We start from the raw sequence: 16639 nt of genomic DNA on the forward strand, positions 1-16639 counted from the left end.
CCAAGGTGCTTTTTTCTGATTCATTTGTAATTACAAATGACAAGAATCGAATTGTTTTGAAATTTAGCTTTATTAAGAAACGAACCGTTTAAACACATTACAAACCGAAACAAACTCAAACAAAGGGAATACTAAAAGATTTGGCTCACAAAACAATTCAATCAATTAATGATGTATCAAAATTTCCAAATATAACAACTTAAAAAGACAAAGTTAAGTATACGTATTAGATTTTTTAATTATCATAAATGCTCGAAAGAAAAATGTCTCTAAATGTCTCTACCTTGACCTCAAGCTAAGCTTAGCACTAATAAAGGGAAGGGTCTGAGTACTTACACATGCAGAACCAGGGGAAAGGCGACCTCCTCCTCCTCGCGCATGCCGGGCGGCAAAAAGAGCCGCACTTGGGCATGGAATCCATGCCGAATCTCCACACTAAAAGTGCGCATCTGTGGAATCGCCAGTTGGGAGAGACGATGCCGCAGCACATCCCCGGCATTGAGGACAAAGATCTTGTCATTGCTGGCCGTCTCGACGAGATAAACGCTGGGCGCCTCGGGGCCCAGACACTCCTGCACATAGTAGCTATAGTCGCGACTGAATTGCACACGATTGTACAGACAATTCTTGGGTATATCGTAGATGCAATCGTCCGGCTCGAGACGCGCCACAATGTCCTCCCAGCGTTCGCCACGTTGCCATTCGGCGGCATTGGTGCTGCGCGCCCGATGGAGGCGATAGGTGGCCTCAGTGTTGTCGCAGGTGAGGCAAGTGGGTTGCGTTGATGTGATATAGGTGCGATTCGATTCGGTGACGTTTAGTTTAAGGCTGATCTTGTAGAGGTGCCGTTCGCCCGGCCGCTTCTCAGGAGCAGCCATAAAGTAAACGATCTCATGTCCCTCATCCCAGCCCACAATTTCGGTCACCTCAAACCGACCCATGGTCAAGGGGACCGGACGTCGATCCAGTGACGAAATGAACACCACATGACGATAGTGTCCATGTTCGCCGTCGCGCACCGGCAATCGCTTGAGCAGATAGCCACCGTTGGAGATCTCGTATGTCGTTTGACCATTCGTCACATTCGCCTGGCTATCCGCAATTGTCGCAGCTCCTCCGCCGCTATCGGCATCCGGACGCAGCACGCCGGCACTGCGCAGCTGGGCAGCGATGCGAGCCGAGAATATGGGTCGCTCGGCGGGCAGCACCCAGCCATCGTTGATGGTCACCTCTGTGTGCACGACCTGGCAGTGAAAGTGTGGCGCCCGACAGATCACCGTTGTCGCTTTGGTCTGATCCCGATTTGTTACCGTCACCGACAGATCGATGGGCGAGGCCCAGGTTAAGCCGCCCACATAGCTGCCATTGCCCAGCTCGGCGGGTAGTTTGATTTGTGTGGGGAACATGTATTTGGTCACCGCCAGATTGACCACGTTCACCGTCACGTTGGGATTGCGAGCGCCAGCCTTGGGGTAGCGTTGACTCAGCACCGCCGGGTACTTGATGTCGTCGCCCATCCAAGTGTATCTGTTGGGTCAACAGAGAGGGTCTGTGTTAGTAGCTGTGTCTGAGTTAGAAATGTAATAACATCTACATTGTCTTTCATAGACCCTTTACTCTGAAGTTTGAGTCGTGTAGGATATTTACTAATTCTGAAAATATTATTATTGCATTTTATAATTGCGCATTGACTTTAAGTTGCACGACTTTTCCCTCACTAAAAGTTAGTTTTGGATTGAAAAGATACATCTACTTCGACTTCTGAGGACCCTTTACTATTTAGGAAATGTATTCCTTAGCCAAACCATAGTATTAACATTTTAAATGTTTGATTTATGGCACATAATTGTGAAACATGGTTTATCCGCTAAATAAAGGAAGGGCTCAACAAATAGATACTCTGCATTGCGAAATGTGTTGTTTGTAACTTGTTGATGAGTATGTGTTTTCCTCGGTTATGCTTTAATTGCATTATATAGATTTGTATTGATTGTAAAAAAAGTGAACGTTTTCTTCAGACCCATTTCAATTTTACTCAAAAGTGTTAATATCAAATTTGATAGACTAGTAGATACCCTTGCTAAATGAATTGCATATAGCTTGAGGAAATGTTTATATACTCTTTAAAGATAATTTAATTGCATTTAAATTGCTGGTATTAAAAAATTATCGACTAGAAGACACCCTGTAGTGCAAAATGAGTTAGTTATAGCTTAGGAACAGTATATGACTTCTTCACAATTAGTTGAACTGCATTAAAATATGTTTTTTAAATATGATCGACTAGAAGTCACCCTGTAGTGCAAAATGAGTTAATTATAGCTTCAGGAAGAGTGTGTGTTTACTTCAGAAATATTTCAATTCACTCAAATGTTTTTTTTCAAAAGTGATCGACTAGCAGACATCCTGTAGTTCAACAAGAGTTAGTTATAGCTTGATGAAGAGTGTGTGTTTTCATCAGAATTATTTAAACTATACTCAAATATATTTTTTTTCAAAAATGTGATCGACAAGCAGATACCCTGTAGTCCAAAATTAGTTAGTTATAGCTTGATGAAGAGTATGTGTTTACTTCAAAATTATTTCAAATATCAAATATATTTTTTTTCAAAAATGTGATCGACTAGCAGAAACCCTGTAGCCCCTCAAATGGACAACTCACTTGTATTCGTTGACTTCGCTATCGTTGAAACTCAAGAAGGCGAGAAAATGACTGTCCGGCGAGAAGGCAATGCTGCTTCTGCGACTCTCCAGCTCCGGGACATTCTCGTAGGTCCAATCTGGTACGCCATTGTAGAAGACACCCGCTGCGCCCGTCTGCGTGATGCGACAGACGAGCTCGCCCTGCACCTTTGGCTTGTAATAGATGTCGTTGTGATGCACAAATGCGATGGCCTGATTGAGAGAGTAGGCACCCTTTGAGGCGCCACCGTTTGCGCCAGCATTCGCCTGACTTCCGTGCTCACTGCCGCTCGCTGTGGCGCTTGTGGTGGGCGGTGATTTGCCAGCACCGCCAGCTGCAGCGCCTGCTAGACTATTGAGTATGATGCTGCCGCTGGGCAGCGGCGACATCGTCGTTGTGGACGGTGCTTGGCCAGCCGTCGAAGGAGGCGGCGGCGGTGGTGGCGGATTGATGGGCGCCCAGACGACGTGCTGCAGACGTGGCGCCTCTGCAATGTTCTCCGTTGGTCCCAAGGGGAATGTGTTGGCCGTTTGCACCTCATAAACGTGGTGTCTGCAAATTAAAGAAAGAAAGTGTAAGAGTTCTGAGTGAGAAGCTGCAAAGTAAAGACAGTTGCTTACCTTGAACCTTCTGCATTGCTGTCCGATTGCAGCAAGACGTATTTCTGATCTGGCGCTACCAGAAACGATTCCGCATTCAATTGGCGCTAGAGAGAGAGAAGAGATCTAAGCTATAAACTGTACTTTCTAACTCGTGCATTTTACTCACAAATGTGGAATTGGTCATAAGAATGCGCGTCGTATAATCGGCCATATTGAGTATCGATAGGCCGCCCGTTGGATCGCGATAAACAAGCTCGTGATCTGCAAAAGTTAACAATTGCTTTCAAGTCTGATTTGTTGTCGAATTCGACGCATGCTCTACCATTGCTCCAGGTGCCGTTGAAGGGCTTCCACTGCAAACTTTTGCTGAGAATATCGCTGGGCAGCATTCGTCGCCCCCGAATGCGTAATCCCTCATCCTCAGGCGATAGCAGAAATATCGAGAATATGATCAAGCTGAAGACGGCGGCGATCACCAGCAGGGCTATGAATATGCCACGCCAATTGCGTCGCTCTGGAGATATGGCCACCAATTCCTGCAAAAAAACACAAACACACAAAATATCCAATTACAAATACTGAAGAATACATTTACATAGTTTAATATTGCTTACGATTATAGCTGAAAAACTCAATTTGTTCCTATAAATCTAATACAATAGATACGCATATTAAGTATTAAGTATAAGTTTCTTTACTACCAAAAATATGCGTTAAAATATTATGCATGTTAAATATTAAGCATACGTTTATGAATATAAAATATTAAGTATACGTTTTGTATTTCATAAAAATGTATGTAAATTAAATATTAAGTATACGTCTCACACTAGTTTCAATAAATCAGTTTCATTGAATCTGTATTTGCGCACATTAAGTATACGTCAAGTTGTATTCTTTGGAAAGCTTAAGTATGTACATATGTAATAATGATTAGAAATTATTTTCATGTTTCCAATTAAATATTCTTATATATTTTAATTTAACAAGTTTAATTTGTATAATGCTTTAAGGACGATTACACCTCATATTAAGTATACGTAGTATAATGCTATGAATAAATTTGCTTGTTTTTTTTTTGTAATTCCAAAGTTGTTGATTAATTGCCATTATTAGCAGATTTGTTACCCGTACTTCAAAAACCGCTAATGATTTACATGATGATTCATTTGGGATGTCGACGCATTCGAAGTGCTAATGGCTTCTTGATGGAATGTGTAGCTCTGATTGTCGTTATAATGCTACAATGCTACTACAAAGTGCTTGCGTGTATTCTTTATATTTTCCATTTACCATTTTCTATTTTCTATTTGCTGCTTTCCATTTTCATTGTCCATAATTTGCCAAATAACCTTTGCTGCACCCACTCTTGGTATTCGACTTAAGGCCAACTCAATGTAATTGAACATTTTGTTCATAATCATTTATGCGTAGTTTCACTTTAGTGGGTGCGACTACCAGATACCCTACACTTACCTAACATTACAATCTACAGAATATTTGATTGTTTGAAGGGTATCTATAAGCATATTTTGCTGCCATTTGTCAACGTTCGTTAAAGTCTAACGAATGAGTTTCATCTTTGACTTGATAGAACTGAAATTGATGATGCTGATGATGATGTTGATGAGCATAAAGTTGATGATGTTGATGGAGGGGGGAAGATGCAGATGAGAATAATGATGCTTTAACCTCTTTTGTTTTGGTTTCGCAGTTGTTGTGGACTTGTTTGTCTAAGTAGTTTATGGCGCTAGCTAACTGAAAAATTGCATTTTTATTCTTGTGTTGCCTTGAGGACGTTTTAATGAGTTTCTCTTTGTTTTATTTGCGGAGATAACATCTATTGATTTTGCAAGCCAGCAGCGCAAAAAACAAATGCCACAAGCCAGCAATGTGAAGAACTAAAATAAAATTGCCAATCAAATCCGAGGGAAGGCACAAAAGTTTGCCGAAAAAAACAAAAACAAAAATACGAAATTTAGGGACAAAAGCCGGCAATTGATGTTCTGGCAGTGGCAGCTTTCGCTTTTTACTTTTACCCACATTCAGCGCTCAGTATTCAGCGCAATCAAGCGCGAATTTCGAATTGCATTTTGTGGAAGGCGTGTGGCGAAAACAAGGCAAAGTTGAAGGTGGAGGCGGATTGGGGGGCGCGTCACGTCGTCCTTGATGCGCTTAATTGACAAGCGAACGCCAATGAAATTAAGGCTAAAATTCACACACACACACAGACACACATTCACACATATATGCAACAACAACTGGCACAACATGACTGAGTGCACATAACTGCAGTAAAACTATTTTAATGCATTTTACATGTGCAGCTGCTTTGGCTAGAGGGCAACTGGAGAGAGAGAGAGAGAGAGAGAGAGAGAGAGAGACAGAGGAGGACAGAGGGAGGAGGGAGGGAGCGTAGTCGGCTTGGAAGTAACTCAACTTGGGCTTTGGTTCAGGGCCAGGCAATTTACATGCATATTTAGTTAGCAGAACTCACTGAATTCGCTTTGGCACTTGGACACTTTCCAACAGCTGCGGTGTTGCCACGCCCATTTGCTTCGAACACGCTCAAGTGCCTCACAGCGCCGCACACCACAATAATACCCTGTAAACATTGGGCATTGGCAAACAAAAGGCTCTGCAAACATGAAAGTTTCCCAACAACTTTCCAGACCATTTAAAATTAATACGAATTCTATAGTTTATTGATGTAGTAAATTACTTTTCTTTAAAGTGCTTCACATCATAGCAACACTGGCGCCATCTATCAGCTGATGGCAAGCTGTTAATTGCTTGTCGCCATATTGCATGCAAGAAAGTATGCAATTGCCAAAAGCGCCATCTATTGCTCGTTGCTTTGCTTGCCCATCTAATTGTTTGTTGTTTACTATTCGTTAAACAGCGTATATTGTAGTCGCGCAAGCTCGCTTTTATTTGCGTTCGTTTATATTTTTTTGTGAATTTTATTTGGGGCTTTGATCCCAGAAGTGCTTACACACCCAGTAACAACAACAACAACAACAGCAACAGCAATAACAACAAGAGCAAGTTTATGCTCTGTGTTTGTGTAGAAATTGAATTAAAAAATTTATATGCACTTGCATGTTCGTTAGGATGTGAAAGCGAGAGGGAGACAGAGACAGAGATGAGGTGGAAGTGGAAGTGGAAGCAAGGTAGATTGGAAGATAGGAAGCTAGGTAATAGGATTTTGTGTAGCGTGTGCAAAAGTGCAAAACTGCTAATTGAAATGATTGCACACACAAATCTTTTGGCCAGCACATCGATGGAGCAACAGCCACGGGCCATTCGCGCTTGTAATTAAAAAGAAATGTTTTTATATATGTATGTATGCAAACACACACACACACACATATATAGACAGTCATAACTCTGGCACTGACTCATACAGCAGCAGCAACAGCAGCTCCACTTCAATGTTGATGGATGATGAAATTAAGTATACGCTGAAATGTTGTAGCACAAACTATGCTCTCAATACCCTGCACACAAACAAATGCCAGGTGGTATGATAGACTAGGGTAAAATTGAAAAGCATTTCAACTTTATTTAAGCAATTACGCATAATTGAGAATTGCAATTTGTTAATTCGATTTATGTTCGAGTTGTTTTAAGTATTTTCTTTTCAAAAGTGATATCTACGTGGTGAGCCAACTCTCTGGCTCAATAAAATTATATTTTTTACAGCTGTCGTTTTTTTGGGCAGCACAAGTTGTAAATTATGTGATTTTGTACTTAAATTTTTTTAGTACCCAAACACTTAAATTTTAACTACGTCCATATAACCCCTACAACAGTTAACGAGAATGCTTTCCGCTTCCGCTGCGTCGCCATTTCTGTTTTTCGCTCTGTCTTCGTGTTCAGCTTTTACTTCTTGCATCCATTTCGTCTACTCGAATATGCTAAACTTATTTTATTTAACCATTACGCTTAATACTGAATTTGCTTTTGCTTTGGCTTTAGCTTTTGCTTTTGCTTTTGGAGTGCAATATTTTCATCAGCAGCATGTTTAACAATTCATTAGAATTCATGTTTAAAGTTTTATACAAAAGCAACAGCTTTCATTTTGTGCATGCTCAACGAAAAGACGCCCTGTAATTAATGCTCGAATACTTGTAGCAGCAAGCAGTAAATATTTGTAGTTACAGCAAGCAAACCTTCTTGTATATAATATTAAGTATACGCACGCTTGGCCTGAAATCTATTTTGTTGTTGATCTAGGGTATATTCTGTAATCAGAGCTTTCACAGTTGTAAATAATATATTCAGATGAGTGCACTGGCATCACTTTTACAAGAAGAAAAGAAATATTTAATCACACAAGTTGTCTAGCTAGCTAACATGGAAATGTTTTATATTCCAACGGGCAGATGACCCGATTCGAGTTGCAGCTTTGGAATATACCTCAAAATAGCACTATGGAATTTAGATTGCTTCAAATTGCACTGATAAAGACTAAGAGTTTAATACACTTATATATACAGATATGCATAGCTGCCAGATATTGATAGAATAAGCTGCTGGTAATCGATCTCATGATTAAATATTCAATTAAATATTCAGTATACGACGCTATTTAACGCAAAACAAAGATAAGAAAATGTGAATTGAAGCTATTAAACGTATTAGGATCGACACATCCTTGAACCATCTAGATTCCTTGTATAATTCTATAAAGGAACGGAGTTAGTACAGTACTTATTATTGAATTACTGAAATGAATATTGAATTATTGAAATGCAGCTAAGACTCGATTCCATTGTCATACAAAAACATTTCCGATCGCAACCAAATTCTCAGGAATAAAAAAATAGTTGTCATACCTTTCTACTCTTTGGGTAGCGGTTATAATAATAATTGTCTTAATAATATACATTTTTTTTCTAACTAACTTATCGAAATGTAACAGTAACAAAGCTGGATTTTGTTATAATGGTATATTTTGGTATATTTGTAGTATTTTTAAGGTATATTATGTAGATATGTTTTTACACACTCGACTGCAGCTCTCTTACTTCTTTTTAATACCTTAAATTATTTTTCTTGAACAATTTCTTTAAAATATAGGTTTAAAGAAAATGTTTTTTATCGAAACGAGCACAGAAACTAAACCATTCATTAGCAAGTAAATTATTTATGGACTTGTGCGAAAGTTTCTTAATTGCTCAGCGTAATATTTTCAGTCAGCGCTGCAAACTAAACCCTTAACCCGATTACCATCAATTGAGTGAATATATATATGGTATGTGTTCTATATATGTTGTGGACATGCAAGCAATCAATGTGGCAAGCGACTAACTAAGCTGTCTGACTATCTGACTATCTGTCTGTCTGTCTGCCTGGCACCTGGAAAAATACTCAGTTCGTTTGCTTGTCTTTAGATAAATATGCCATGGCAAGCAATGAAATATGTTTCCTCCCCCTCTGCTCTCTATTTGTGCTAGGCAGGAGACTCTCAAAGGAGACGTTTTGATACGCTTCACATGCAGACACAACCGCACTTTGGGAGTTCTGATTGCATTTTACGGCTTTCACTGGCTGACCAAAGAAACACTGCGAGAAATTGTTTTCACTTACTAATTGTTTTGCAACTTCTGGCGCAGAAATTGTTGCTTAACATAATAAAGAAAGAATGAAAGAAACAAACAAACAAACAAACAACATTTCTCCTGCCTCGAGGCTTTTCTTAGCCATGCTCTTGAAGTGGACATTGTTTGCAGTGTTCGACAATGATGATGATGATGATGATGATGATGATGACGATGATGATGCACGGATGCAGCTGGACTCGAGGTAAATATGCAATTATCGCAAATAGTTGGCAGCAACACAAGAATGCTGCACACAAAAAAGTACTTGGCAACATCATCGGGTTAGCATCAAAAATGCGAACATCAAATGCAGCAAGCGGCATGTCCTTGAGAAGGAGGCGAATCCAGGCAGAGGGCAGCACACATTGTTGTCAGTTAGTCCGTCAGTCCGTCAGTCGGTAGTGTGCTTGCTTGCTCTTGGCCCTCGGCATTTTATGCTCCTCCAAACAAACAATTCAAACCACACACACACACACACACACACACACACACACACACACCAGCATGAGCAGAGGAAATCGCAGTTGGAAAACAATTGAGAAACTTGCTCGCAACACAAATGTTGCATTTGGTCTTTAATTTTCAAGTCGTGGGTTGAGTACTTAATTGGATTTTGCCTTTTGCCAGCTTTATATACTACAATGCCTCAGGCACAGTTGCTTTCTCTCTCTTACTCTCTCTCTCTCTCTTTTTCTCTGGGTCTGTCTGTGGCTTGTGTGCGTGTGCGAGATAAGTTTGCCAACATTTCAATTGTCCGCCACATAAACTCTCATATCGTGCCGATCCAGCTGCCATAGATACTTCGCTTTCAGCTTCATTTTCGCCAAAGACTTTATTTTCGTTTACCACAAACACACACACACACACACAAAACAATGAAAGAGACGAAAATAAAATGGAAATGGAAATGAAAACCAATTCGAAGAAAGAATAATCACAGAAAATAACAATTAAAGCTGAGCACAATTCGCATTCAAGCTGTGTGTCTGTTTTTGTTTTTTTTAATGAAAACCGCTGGAAAAGCATTTGCATGACGTCTATAAAATTATCGAATTGGATATAAAAAGCATCGAGAAAAATGCACGAAGAAAAGGCAGCGGAAAAGTGATTCATTTGGCAAACAAATTTCTTTAGCGAATTGGTTTACTTGCATAATCCTAAGCTGACTAAAAAAGAGTAGTATTCAAAAAGTGGCAATAAATTAAATTGCAAATATAGCTAAAGTAATTTTATAATTCTATTCGAATTGAGAAAAAACATTAAATAAAGGAAAGAAATACAACGACAACAAATAACAAAACAGCATAACCGAGAAATTGCTTAACTTAAAATTTCTTTTAAAATTAACTTCAATTAAAAGTATTATTAAAAATTTACAACAGCACTAAAAATTTTTAATAAATAATTTTAAGGATATATCGGAGTTAGTATTTAATTTCATTTTCCATTTAAGTGCTTATATATTTATTTTAAAAATTAAAATTAAAATTGAATGTGTTGCTAAGAAAGGATCAATGCAATTAAAAAAAATAAGAGTGTAACAAATGGTTAAAATATTAAATTAGGAATATAGCTGAGTTCATGTTTAATTTCAACTTCATTTTAATATTGATAAAAAAAAAACTTTAAAGTAAATTGAAAACAAAATAAAAAGAATGTAGAAAAAATTTATAAAATACGGCCTAAACACAGCTTAAAGTATTAATAAAATAAATTAAGAGCATATCTGATTTAATGTTTTATTTTGAGTTTTATTTATTTGCTTATAAATTGTAATTTCAAATTGAGAAAAACTTTCAATTAAACTGAAAGCACAGCAAAGAGAGGAAGAAAGTAATTTAGAATGAGCAAAAAAAATAACAGCTTAAAAAAGTAGTCAACAATTAAATAGAGAATTTGGCCAAGTTAAATGTTAGTTTGTATTCAATGTGGAAATGAGTTGAAAAATAAAATGCAAAAAAAATATACATATGAATATGAAATTCAAAGTATGTCAAAGAGGGGATAAAATGAATTTACTGAAGTTGCTGCAAATTATTTGCTTATTAGTTTCTTTCGCTAACAAAGTAGCAAACACTTTGTGATAAACATTTGTATCATAAAATTGGCTTTGATGTCAAAGAGCTGAAGCTGCATTTAAATTGAATAACATAAGCTGAGATTTAATAAAGTGCACAACGTGAATATGCAAAATACTTGAAGTAACCAAGTCGGGTTGCCAAGGCATTTAATGCGCAGACTTGAAGCGAGCTGCAATTGATTTTGCCAGACAAAACAACAGTTGCAATCAAAATGTACAGAGGGAAGGAAATTACGTTTGTCCGACGATCGATTCTGGCAGCAAATATTGAAGCAATCATTAGGAGTTAGTTTTGCTGTTGTCTGGCAGCAAATGCCATTTGAAATGTGCATTTAATGAGCTGTAAACGCATTCAAAGCTCTGCACTTGGCACCTGGCCAACAGTATGTTCAAAAAAATAAACGGAATGCGGAATAGAATAGAATAGAATGCCATCAGCAATAGCAACAACAGACGCACAAAAAAAAAATAGAATGAACAGAAAGAAAACTGCGCAAACTTCAGCCACAAATTGCCTTCATTACGTATATAAATTACGCGCACATTTTTCGCAGTTGTTGTCATTGTTGCTGTTGTTGACCATGACAATTGTCACACCTTTTTATTGGCCAACTCGCATTAATGGCTAATGAAGGCACATGGACAGCCGCAGCAGCAATGGTCAACGGCAACGGCAACAGCAACAGCAGCAGTCACAATGTTCATAATAAGTGAACGGCAGTGGACAATGGCCCAACACACACACACACACACACTAACACAATTCACAATTGTTGTCACTAAGCTCTCCTTCTTCTCCCGCGCTTTCTTTATGTCCCAGTGTGTGGGAGAGAAATTTATGATGTGTCCACTACAGTGAAAGTTTTTGGCCACGTTCGGTTGCCTCTGTTTTGCCGGCTGGCCATGGCCCACAGCACACTAAGCTACACTCAAAGCGACATACATACATATATGGACACACACACACACACACACCCAGACGGTCATAGCAATTAATTTCATTTTATTTTTGGGCCATATTTCGTAAGCATGGGCCTAAACCCTCCCCTCCATCAATTGACGTTTTTGTCAGGATATATGTGCCTACAGTCTGTTTCAAAACTATGCGACACTTTAATAATCGCTGATTAAAGTTTGCCATTGTCAAAGCGTTTTTTGATACAACTACGTTAGTAGCCTCGAAGCCCTTCGTCGTTATGGCTCATCTTATTGCAATACGAAATTGTATTCGATATTTCAATAAAATAATAACAATAACTACGTTTATTATTATATATTATATATATATATTATTGTTATTATTATATTATATATATATATATATATATATATATATATATATATATATATATATATATATATATATATTATATATATATATATTATATATATTATTATTATATATTATTATTATTATTATATATATATATATATTATTATTATTATTATTATTATTATTATTATTATATATTATTATTATTATTATTATTATTATTATTATTATTATTATTATTATTATTATTATTATTATTATTATTATTATTATTATTATTATTATTATTATTATTATTATTATTATTATTATTATTATTATTATTATTACTATTATTACTATTATTATTATTATGATTATTATAATCTAAGTTTTTAAAACATTATTCTACCAACTAAATAAGCTCTACTACATCTTTCATAGCTTTGCAAAAACAAAAATAATTAACAGCACTTAAAAAGTCATCAAGTGTCGTATATTTAGCAGCAAGTTGTTGCAAGATCCTTGTTGTTAAATAGAATCATTAGCTGGCTAATCTTTTGTTGCAGTCCCGCGCCATGAATAATGCAAGTTCGGTCTGCTGACTGTGTAGCAAATATTTGTCAACATTTTGCTGCAAGTAGTAAAAGTAGTTCCCACTTTCTCTCTCTCTCTTTCTGTTTCTCTTTTCTCTTTCGGTTTGTCGAATGTGGTCAGTCGATGGAAGTTGAAAAAGTGTTATGGCCATAAGAATAGCCAGAGAGCAAACAGATGACAAGGGTCAGCTGCAAAATGGCCCCCAAGCGGCTGTTGCAACCAAAATCATTTGCAACATTGATGAGACAGCGCGACGATGGAGCAGAGGGGAATGTCACGGGAGAGTATTCTGTGTGTAGTATGAAAGAAAGTTTGTCGAACACACACACAAACACACCCAGCTAGCTGTCGAGTAGTTGCTTGGGGTTGGTTGGGGAAACGTTGAGTTTATAAATGATCTGGGACCAAGTCCATCATAATGACATAAGTTTCTCCTTCTCTGTGTGTGTGTGCATTTGTGTGTGTATGTGTGTGTGCCTGGCAATTATTAATGAAAGGCTAAAACTCAGCCACGTCGCGTCGTCATTGCTGACTCGAAAACTTCAAAGCGAAGTGTCATTCTATCCATGTCATCATTCGGTCATTCTGTCATTCTGTCATTCGTGTTCGACGCTTCGCCTTGTGGCGCCTTCAGCGATGTGCTGCGAGTCTAACAGTAATCGGCAACTATCGCAGTTTTTCCTTTATCGTCACGTCGTTTCCGTTTCCCACACAACTTTGTTTTTTGTTGCCTTCGCTTTTTGCATGTGCGAATTTATTGCCGCTCTTTTATTTATTGATCCATTCTCTTGTTCTCTTGTTCGCTGCCTACACATCTTGGTCAGCTTCTTATCGCGCCCATAAATTGTTCTTATCTCTTTTTCAACTAACACCCACACACACACACACACATGCCCGAGACGCCATCATTTTGCCGAGTCGACAGGCGTTAATCGCCTTATTTCATTATCGTAAGTTACGATATTCAAACTGGCAGTTATTACCCATTATGCAAAGCGATTAAGATACGTTTCTTTTCTTTTCGCAATTTGAATATAAATTACTATATTTTTTTACTCGACGTTTTACTATTTTTGCTGTTTTAGCTAGCTTTGCATTTTTAACATATTATACCTAATTACGGTTTCTTTGTGAATAAAAAACTAAAGAGATATTATTTTTTCTAACTATTTTAAGTATTATTACTGTTGTATTCTGCTGAAGGGAATTTCTTAAATATCATTTTTAATTTTGAAATGTTATTACTATATAATCAAAAAATCAATTTTTTTTTTTACTATCTTAGGTTTAATGCAAGTAAAGCTCCAAATTCACTTGAAATAAATAAACAAGAAATAAATAGTAAGGCGATTTCGCTCAACTGAAAACAAGTAAGAAATCTCCACTCGAGTGTGCTCGGCTGTGATATAACCGCTGCATATTTTGAATAAACAAATCATACAAAAAATATACCAAGGGTAAGAATTGGTATATTGATATAGTACATTCAAAATATACAATAGAGTGTAAATTATACCACATTGTCAACCAAAACAAAAAGTATATATTTTTTAACTAAAATTTTTAACTGATCGTAACCAAATATACTCTTTGGTACATTTTGTAGAGTACTATATTAATATACCAAACAAAGCCTATATACTTTCGGTACGTTTTAGTATTTTTGGCGGTCAATTTTTAGAATGTTTGTTGAATATGGTTTAATTGGATATAGGTAGAAGTACCTCACAGTCGAGCACACTCGACTTTCTTACTTGCTCTTAAGTACTTGAAGTTCAATGCAACTAATGTTTCAAATCCAAATGAATACAAAATAAATAAGAAGTCAATTTCGCTTCACTCAATTGAAGAACATATTAATGACTATTTTCGTATTTTGAAAGGTTCTAATGAAATTAAATATTGTGGTTCAAATTTAATTTGCTATATGAAATATCTCCTAATTATTGCCAATCAATGAATTTGCATATTTAAAACTTTTGGGCTTTTATCGAATTTCCAATGTGCAGCAATAGAGTATTAATTTATTAAGTATTAACCACTGTGTGGTTAACCTAAATTCCAATTAAACGTGGGGAATTCCCCGCAGCTTTTCCTTTCCGCTGTTTGAAATGTTTCGGAAATAGTTTGGCGATGTCAGCACATAAATTATGGAATAGAACAGGAGGAAAACAAAAAAACTGAAACAAATGAAAAGTTATCTAATGGGTTGGAAAGCAGCGCATGAGCTAAATGATTGCCAGTCTAATTGGGCAAACCGAAGCAGAACGAGAAGAGCAGAAGCACAGAATGCACACCCAAAATGTGAGTGTGTGTGTGTGTGTGTGTTGAGGTTGTGCCATCTCCGGTCTCCGGTCGCCGATTGTCGGTCTTCGGTTTACGGTTTACGGAGAAGGGGGGGGGGCGATGTCTGTTGTCATTAGCAATGACAGAAGAGGGCAGAGGATAGAGGGACGAGAAGATGGTTGCTGTCATAGTTGTGCACAAATTGCGATTCAACGCATAATTATGATAATTAAAAGGAAATCAGCGCAGTGCCGGGAGTGTCCTGGCGAAAGCGAAGGCGAAGGCGTTGCGCTTCCTTCCTCCTCCGCCTCCGCCTCTGCCTCTGCCTCCGCAGGCATGCGGAGAGAACTTTGGCGCAAAAGTTTAAATCCAGCAAGTCAAAAATGAGTTTTAAACAGTTTGCGTTTTTAATGTGACGCGCTGACGATGACAAGGATGAGCAGGATAATTGGGATGGGACAACGACAACGACGACGACGACAACAACATGGATGATGATGATAATGATGATGATGATGGGAATGAGGACAGACAGCAGACAGCAGTCAAGAGACACGAGACACGAGACACAAGATACGAGGTACGAGAGACGCAGACCAGAAGTTGAAGCATTTCGCAATTACCTTTTGGCTGACAAATTAAATTTAATTTCAACATAAAAAAGAATTATGAGACTCGTAAAGCATTTGGCTGCGACTGCTCAATTATTTGCCGCTTGCTTGCTGAGTTGGCTCTATAAATTTTATTTGTATTTTATTATATTTATTTATTTATTTCTCGAGCTACCTTCCCTTCTTCATTCCCTCTCCTTCCCTGTGTGTGTGTGTGTGCCAAAGAACTTTGCAAAAGGTAATAAAATGTTTGCCACAGTGGCCGGGGCTTTATTTATGGCCCAAAGATTTGCTAGCTAACTTTTGCCGTCGACGTCGTCGTCGTCGTCGTCGTCTCCACGTCGTGTCGAAGCGGACAGCCTGCTCCTGATAGCATGGCCCAAGGCTCGGGGTCCAAGTCGCTGGCGATATGGCAATCGATATGGCAAATCGAGTTTATTTATGGCACGCTCATAATGAAATGCCAATCGAAAGTTGTTATGCCTTCAGCCAGTTTATAATTTGCATTTATAAACTTAAAATCTGTGCAATCTGTGTCCCCGATACCCAGCAATTCACTCCTTTTTCAAATGGGGCGTATCGGTGGGGTTGTAAATTTGTTCGGGTATTGCTGTAGTCGTTCAACACTTTGCTTATCGCACGCTTTTATTTATGAATTTTGCAAATGAGCTGCGACAACTCACAAAGCCCAAAGCAAGACACAAAGACATAGACATAGACGAAGACAAAGACCAGAGACAACGACAAGCACAAAGACAAGCACAAACACAAATACAAATACAAAGACACAGACACAAAAGTGTTTTTGCTACTTGTAACTAGAGTTAAGCGTTTGAGCTTAGGGGATGGAGGGTTGGAGGGTTGGAGGCGTGGCAAAGTATGCTAGATGATATTTCAGGCACTTGTTTATCTACCGCGC

The 16639-nt window shown here is 38.0% G+C and overlaps 1 protein-coding gene across 3 annotated transcripts in view; it reads right to left on the reverse strand.

The window, feature by feature from the left end:
* Positions 1-16639, reverse strand: part of LOC132795907 (inactive dipeptidyl peptidase 10) — a 167842-nt gene that overhangs the window by 3247 nt on the left and 147956 nt on the right. For all 3 annotated transcript variants that reach the window (XM_060806855.1, XM_060806854.1, XM_060806853.1), the window contains exons 3-7: positions 3608-3821; positions 3452-3546; positions 3304-3389; positions 2663-3235; positions 337-1527 (exon numbers count right to left, since the gene is read on the reverse strand). In XM_060806855.1, the coding sequence (XP_060662838.1) occupies positions 337-1527; positions 2663-3235; positions 3304-3389; positions 3452-3546; positions 3608-3821 (2159 nt within the window). The remainder of the gene's footprint in view (positions 1-336; positions 1528-2662; positions 3236-3303; positions 3390-3451; positions 3547-3607; positions 3822-16639) is intronic.

Source organism: Drosophila nasuta, chromosome X (genome assembly GCF_023558535.2).
Source record: "Drosophila nasuta strain 15112-1781.00 chromosome X, ASM2355853v1, whole genome shotgun sequence".
NCBI lineage: Eukaryota > Metazoa > Arthropoda > Insecta > Diptera > Drosophilidae > Drosophila > Drosophila nasuta.